Consider the following 7,543-nt stretch of genomic DNA (forward strand, 5'->3'; position numbering starts at 1 on the left):
TTCAATGCTTTAATTGCATTTATTTATTAATTTTTGCGCTGAATATCAAGTTTCAATTGTAAAACTGGCGTTTTGAGCAATTTTTGCCACTAAGCTCTTTTGTCTGGCAGACAGATAGTGTCAGAATATCATTTGGATATTTATTCAATTAAAAATCAACGCCACCGCGTTTCCTTTCAAGTTAAAGTGTCTCCTCGATATACTTTAACGTCGTTTTTAATTTTTAATCAATATCAGCTCTCAATTCCATCCCTTAGGACTGCCCCTGCTTTTAGTCGGAATTTATTGCCCGAGAGAAAGGAATGCAACTCAAGCGACAAAACATGTTTTTTGATAAAAACGGGGAAAAAGACGAGGAAAAAGAAGCAAGAACGGCTTTTTTGAACGTTTGCGTTTTCATCTTGTCTTGGGTTTTGTGCTGTCGGCCGATAAGAAGGTGCTGCGACAAAACATGTCGGGGAGCTTCCTTCCTCACTCCCAGCAGACCGACCCAGATCATTCCAGAGTCAGTCAGGAGAGACACCAAAGTCTTTCTCTCGAGAAATCAGGTAAAATTCAACAGCCAAAGGCTTTGTAATAAAGGGATTATGCGTGGACCATTCATTGACACTCTTGCCCCATTCTACCATTAATTCGCAAGAAAAACCACTCAAAACCGGAAATTTAGCTTGAAATTCAACTATTTTAATCAAACCAAAGTCATGTCGTCAGATATATCTTTTGTCTTGTCTTTTCTCACTATAAAAATCTCATCGATTTATTCAATTTAGCATTGAACTTTCTTAAGGACCCCCCCGTCAGCTTTTTCCATCGAAAAATTGAAAATTTTAAAAACACAATATTTTTGGTTCTTCATGCGTCCTCAGGTTAAACTTGCTTCAAAAACTTGATAAGAGGACTTTTTGGCCAAGAAAAATCTATATTTTTGCCAAAATTAGGGCAAATTCGTCAATTTTGGGCGAAAAGTCCAATTTTCAAATGCGATTTTGAGGGTGAAGGAGTCGAGATAGACCCCCAAAAAATGAAGCCTCAAAATCGTTTTTTGACCCGTAGAATCCATTTCCGGGGTCAAAATATTAAAATTCCGAAAATGGATTTTTCGAAAAAAGCTGACGGGGGGGTCCTTAAACAACAAAAATGAACTTTTGTTCTCTTCCTAGTTCTGAAAAACCCAATATCAATCTGGCAAAAAGCCGTCAATAATCCTAAATAATTAGCGAGAAATACTTTAATTATTCGATTTCGGGACAATGAGACACCTAAGTATCTTTTATTACATCAGAGGGCAATTTTTCAAATCGCCACAAAAGCAGAAAAAGCAGAGAAAAAATGTCAAAATGTCTTTTTGCACCGAATGTTTGGTTGCTCTGCGAATCGTGAGTTTTTTCGATTGATTTTTTCCGAGAAAATTTTTGAAAACGATTTTTATGAAGATGTTTTCTTGCTTTTATTAAAATTAATTAATTTTAGATGGATAACACTAAATAGATTCTATTGGATACTTAGATAAATGTCAAAAGATCTTTCAAAAACTTATTAAATTTTTACTTTTTTTACAAAAGAATCACCGTTACTAGCATTGAATGCAGTTTATTTGGACAGAACAAAAAATAGTTCGTGATTTGTCAATAATCTGAAGCGTAATGAAAAAGGAAAAGCTGAGATTTTTATGAAAGAGCGTGATCAACTTATAGAGCGTGAAATCTAACATTCCATCACAGTGGTCCCCGAGAAAATCCCTTTTTATTGAGAAAATGTTTTCTTGTTTTTATGTAGAATCGAGGAAAAAATGGCGTTCCAACGGTATGGTTAGTAAAAACCGTGCATGGTCGATATGAAGCAGAGAAGTTACTGTTAGAGTATGACATCAAAATGGGTTAATTATTAATATCGTATTCATCCCTTTCGACAGTTGTTCGGACTGGGCACAGGCACTAAAAGGATCACTCTGAGGAAGAGACAAAATAAAACAAGATTAGATTTTTTCAAAAAGGATCAAAAAGGATGAAATCGAGTTCAATTTCGAGATTCAAGCTCAAGCTCATTTCCAGACAAATTTTTTTGCAGTAAGATTTTGATTTTTGAACAAGAACTTTTTTTTCGCAGATTTAAGGGTCTCGCATGGATTATGGTCGTAGATTTTTGGCACTTTTCTCTCAAAGAAAACGGCCGCTTTCCCCCCTGAATCTTCCCTAAAGCTCCTTATCCCTTGATCTTCTTGAACTTTAGTGGCATTTTCTTCTCGCAAAAGACCTCCCTCGTTGACAGAGCGGACCCTTACTTCACTAATATTTTTGGGTATTTTTTGTGAGAGGAGAAATTCTGCTTCGATCCCGATCTTTTGTTCTGCATCAGACGCAGACAGTAGCGAAGGAGTTAATTGCCTTTGTAAAGGGGCATTTTTTATCAAAAGAGGAAAAGGGAAAAGAAAATTAGAGAGGTGTTTTTTCTAGCGAAAGAGGTACAGTCTTAAGTGCAGAGCAATTTCAGGGGAAAATTACTTAGTGAAACCCTTAATTTTTACTTTTTTGTTGAATCACCCGGCCTTTATTTTTATTTTCCCTCAGGCTACTTCTTTTGCATTGCTTTTTTCATCCCTTTTTTGGAATGCTTCTAACTCTTTCTTTTCAGGCGAGCATGCTCAACTCCGAAAACCGCGATGGAAAGCAACACCCTTATTCGGCAGGTGAGTCCTCCTTGATTTCAAGCTCAACTCAAGTTCAACAATTTTTGCTTGATTTTCGCTGCTACAGTAAATTTGCTTAGCGCACGGGGAAATTTCGCTTGCTAAGTGGTTTCTTTATACAATGAATAAGGTCGATCAAACACGCTTGCCAGAGCTAGTCACCTCTAATTCGTAAAAATCAGAAAATTTTCGCGGTTTTATTAAAAATCAAAAGCGCATGAAAAAATGCCGAAGAAGCCGAATAGCCGGGAAAGAGATTTTACCAAGTTGCCGGGGATCAAAGAGGAACTGCCAAAAGGGCTGAGAAATGAAGACTTGACGGGTTTTGCGCGCGGAATCGAGATCCAGCGCGTCTTCTACGACCGAGATATTTACTCGATCGTTGGCAACTGTCTCTGGCCAAAAGTAAAAGTTCAACGAAGCGAGAATTCAATAATTGAACTAGTTTATTATTAAAACGATCGCATCCTCGTGAACCTGCGGAACAGAATGGGCGCAAAAAGGACTGCTGGTCCGAGCGCAAAATCAACTCAGCCAAAATAATCTAGTCAGGCAGATGCCCATTTATTGGCGAATGAAGAAGTTCGGTAAATCTAGTTTGTTGAGTCTAAAGATTCATTGAAAGTACCGCAGGGATAAAAAACGATATTATGATTTTGAAATTATATTTTTTTCAATAAAGACCTTTGTTTTTGCTTCAGTTAGCCCCGTTTTTTGCCCCTTGATGACCTCAAATGACCCCGAATGAACTTGATTGACCCCTCAATGAACTTAAAGGCGCATTTTCGGACCAAAATTTACGATTTTGTTCAGAGGATTTGGATAGAATCATGACGGACAAGACGCGAATTTTCAAGAAGGTGCGCGAAAATTGGCAGAAAGATCGTAAAATGGTGTTATGGGATGATCGACTAAGTATTTGGATGAGCACCAAGGGAACGGACCTCACCCGCGCCAGGAAGATTTCTGTTGAAGACATCGAAGAAGTCAGCTTAGGTAAGAAAAATGACCTTTCTTTCTTTTTCAGATGATTTGTTAAGGGACTCACAGCGATATAGTCTGGGAAAAGGCGAAGAAAAAGATCGCCTTCCAAAGCGATCAGGCCTTCACGATCAGTTTCAAACTTGCGACTCGAATGGCGCCGCTGTACTTGATCGCCGAGGACAGCCAAACCGCGAGGGCTTGGGTCGAGGGACTCAGCCGCATTCGAGATCGAGTGTCGCGGATGACCAGCCGCCAAAGACACACTTGGTGGCTCTGGGAAAAGTTCAAGGCTGCGGACAAGGATGGAAACGGAACGCTGACCAAATCTGAGGTCAAGAGCTTTTTCAACAGCATCAACCTCAGGAATCGAGTTTTCAAAAAGCAAGGATAGTAGATTTTCCCTCTTATCTGTTTTCTTTCTTAAAAAACTCGGAAAAAAGCATGAACCCAGCAAACTTCGAAAAACTCTTCAAAAAATACGACGACAACAAATCGAACAGTCTCTCTTGGGGCAACGTCAAGGAGCTCTACGAAGAGCTCTTGATCCCGAACGAAGTCCGAAATCTCTACTACCAGATCGCCGGCGAAGACGAAACGCTCCAACTCTGCGAGTTCCGCGAGTTTTTGGAGAAATACCAATTCCACAAAAATTTGACGGATGAAAAACTCAAGGAAATGGTCCGCGTTTTTGAACCGACAGGTACTCTTTGATTGTTACTGTAGCTCCAGTATCGATTCTAGCGACGGAGAGTAATCTTGAAGATCCAAACTTTGAAATCGGCCTTTACGGATTCGCCATGTACATTCGCTCGGCAAAAGTGATCGACGATTCTTCCTACGAAAAGATGCAGGACATGAGCCGACCGATGACGGACTACTGGATCGCTTCCAGCCACAACACGTACCTGTTGGACGACCAGCTGACAGGGCCGAGCAGCACAGAAGCGTACAAAAGTGCCCTGTTAAAAGGTTGCCGCTGCGTCGAACTTGACTGCTGGGACGGAGCTAATGGAGAGCCGATTATTTACCACGGCTGGACCAGGACTTCCAAAATCAGCTTCAAGGTAAACTCTCAACCTTTTTTTCAACTCTTTATCTTTTCTCAGGACGTGATCACAACTGTCCGCCAATACGCCTTCAAAAAATCGGACTATCCAGTCTGCCTCTCGCTCGAAAACCACTGCCACATTCCCCAGCAGCAAAAGATGGCCAAATACATGGTCGAAATCCTCGGAGACCTTCTGCTTCGAGCTCCAGTTGACCCTGATGAAGATTGTCTTCCATCTCCAGAAGCGATGAAGGGAAAAATCTGGATCAAGGGAAAGAAATTGAAGGAAGCAGCGGGAGATTCGAAGAAGAACAAGGCGGAGAACGACGATTTCGTCGTCGACGATGAAGTTTCAGAAGAAGACGAAGGAGAGGGATACGCACAGGGGAAGGATCGAGACAGCCCAGTTGGGAATGGAAGTATTCCGGCAGCAGAAGAAGCTGGAAACCAAAAGAAACAGAAAAAGACCGTAAGTTTTAAGCTTAGGCCCGACCTGTTGCTTTTTTTATAATTTTCGAATCAACAAAAGTCATTCCCCGAATGATTCAAAACACTAACTAAAGTACAGTGGTACTTCAGAAGAAAAGCCATCCGCGTTGGGATTTTACAAAGCTTTGGCTTTCGTAAAAACCGTAAAAATCGGCGAAAACACTCTTCTTCCCGAAGAGTGAGCTTAAAAAGCTCCAAGGTTAAAAATATTTGCTCTTCTTGCACTTTGAATTTGTCTCACTTTTTTCTGAACTAACAAAGGAAGCACAAATCGATAATTACACAAAGAGAGTTTTTTTTTTGAACTTTGCTTTTTTCGAACGTCACTGTTTGTTTTTTCCTTGAGGAATGTTTTGGGGAAGAATCACTTATTAACCGCAAGAAAAGTAAACTTTGATTTAGTTCAAGGACCAGGTTAGAAAGACGAGTTTGTTGCTTCTCGCCACTAGTAAATCCATTACCGCCCCTGTAAGAAGCATTTTTAACATTTATATCTCGGCTCTAGGATCAGACACTTTTCAGTCGACTTCGACAGACGAGGAAATCTCTTCCTTGTTTTCTTCGCCCGAATTGCGACCTTCTTCAAAAACGAGTAGCTTTCGCTTCCGAAGCTCTCGTTTTCAGGGGCGCTCGCGAAAAGCGGTACTTTTTATTTTGTAAATGTCGTTTATTAACAGTGCCGTTTTCTTGTTTTTTCAATATTGCGCGCGTTCGTGTTTGTGTGTGTTTTTGGTTTCTATCTGTTTTTGGATTTTCCCGGAACTAATTTTTTTGTAGAAAAAGATCAAGCTGCATAAAGATCTGTCCGACTTGGTGATCTACACTCAATCCCGTCATTTAAAAGACTTCGACGATGCGCAGCAAAACTCGGACTACCGCCACATCAGTTCCATCGACGACAAAGTCTGCTCTTCCTATGCAAAGAACCAATCAGTAAGCCACTTTTCCACTCTTTTTCTCCAGCCCTACTCCTCTAGAAAGCACTTCTGAACCACACTTCCCGACAGCTGATCCGAATTTACCCCAACAAAAGAAAATAGACTCTTCAAATTACAATCCGATCCCTGTCTGGGCTTACGGATGCCAAATCGGTAAGCGTTCTCTTCCTTGATTCCCAATTAGGGCTACTCTAGTGGCGCTGAACTACCAAACTGCCTGTGAAGAAATGCTGATCAACCAAGCTCGCTTCAAACAAAACCAGGGCGCCGGCTATGTCCTCAAACCCGAATTTTTGCGAGAAGATGCTCTCCGCAACAATAATTTTGACATCAATGATACCTCAACTTTCCCCCGCTCCCAGCCCTTTTCATACAAAATCAAGGTCGTTTATTCTAACAAATTCCCTAAAAATCCGTCTTCAAGATCATCTCAGGCTGCCAGTTGCCAAAGCCGAAGCAGTCCAACAAAGGAGAAGTGGTCGACCCTTACGTTAAAATCCGCGTCGTTGGTCCTCCAGTCGACGATAATCCGAAGAACTCAAGGACGACCAAATTCATCGACAACAACGGCTTCAGGTAAAGAGCTTCCTAATTGCCCCTTTTCAGTCATCTTTTCAGTCCTTGTTGGAATGAAGAATTCACCTTGACGACTTGGTTCCCTGAACTGTCGATGCTTGAAATTCTGGTCTACGACAAAGACGTCGGAACAAAAGTAAGCAATCCCTAGAAATTTCCCTCAATCATCGTTTCAGGACGACAAACTGGCAAATTCGTACCTTCCAATGGACAGCATCGTCCCCGGCTACCGACAAATCCCGCTTTTCGACAAAGAAGGCGGCAGTCTCTACCCAGCCACTCTTTTCTTCCACATTGAAATAAGCGAGTAAAAAACACGCCGCCACCTTCATCTTCACCTTCAACTCGACCACTCCTCAAACAAAGAAATTAATTTAAAAACGACCTTGGTGCTTCCTGATCCTCACTTCTTTTTTTCGAAACTGTTCACTGCATTCACGAGCCTTAATAAAATAAATTCTATTATCTAAAATCTCCTCGCAAAAAATATTCCCTTTTTCTGTGAATTAAAAGTGGACTAGGGGACGCGGAAGGTGAGTAGGGCATATATAGGCCGAGATTGAAAAAGATGATGCTCAGTTAGGCTTTATTGTCCATTTATGCAATCGAACTAATTGTTGAATAAAGACTTTCTTGCAACATCTTAGCAATGATGGATCAAAAATTATTGATGCAAATTTGCCAGCACCTGGAGATGCTCACAGTGCTATCGGAGGACATGTTCCGACTTATGAGGGAAATCCGATTCTCATTGCTGGATATGATCATTTCAATAAGAGATACACCAGATCTGTCGAGCAATACAGGTTTGTACTTTCATAC

General features: G+C 41.0%; 1 protein-coding gene across 1 annotated transcript; it reads left to right on the plus strand.

The window, feature by feature from the left end:
* The first annotated feature begins 287 nt into the window (after nucleotides 1-287).
* LOC145712327 (1-phosphatidylinositol 4,5-bisphosphate phosphodiesterase zeta-1-like) lies at nucleotides 288-7,186 on the plus strand. Its single transcript, XM_081790011.1, is given in 14 exon segments — nucleotides 288-548; nucleotides 2,632-2,686; nucleotides 3,500-3,682; nucleotides 3,727-4,060; nucleotides 4,111-4,370; nucleotides 4,412-4,734; nucleotides 4,777-5,187; nucleotides 5,985-6,140; nucleotides 6,185-6,233; nucleotides 6,236-6,298; nucleotides 6,341-6,528; nucleotides 6,570-6,721; nucleotides 6,764-6,857; nucleotides 6,898-7,186. Coding segments are annotated over 14 exon segments (2,649 nt in total). The 5' UTR covers nucleotides 288-302; the 3' UTR covers nucleotides 7,033-7,186.
* The last annotated feature ends 357 nt before the right edge of the window (nucleotides 7,187-7,543 follow it).

Source organism: Oikopleura dioica, chromosome 1, assembly GCF_907165135.1.
Source record: "Oikopleura dioica chromosome 1, OKI2018_I68_1.0, whole genome shotgun sequence".
In the NCBI taxonomy this organism is placed as follows: domain Eukaryota; kingdom Metazoa; phylum Chordata; class Appendicularia; order Copelata; family Oikopleuridae; genus Oikopleura; species Oikopleura dioica.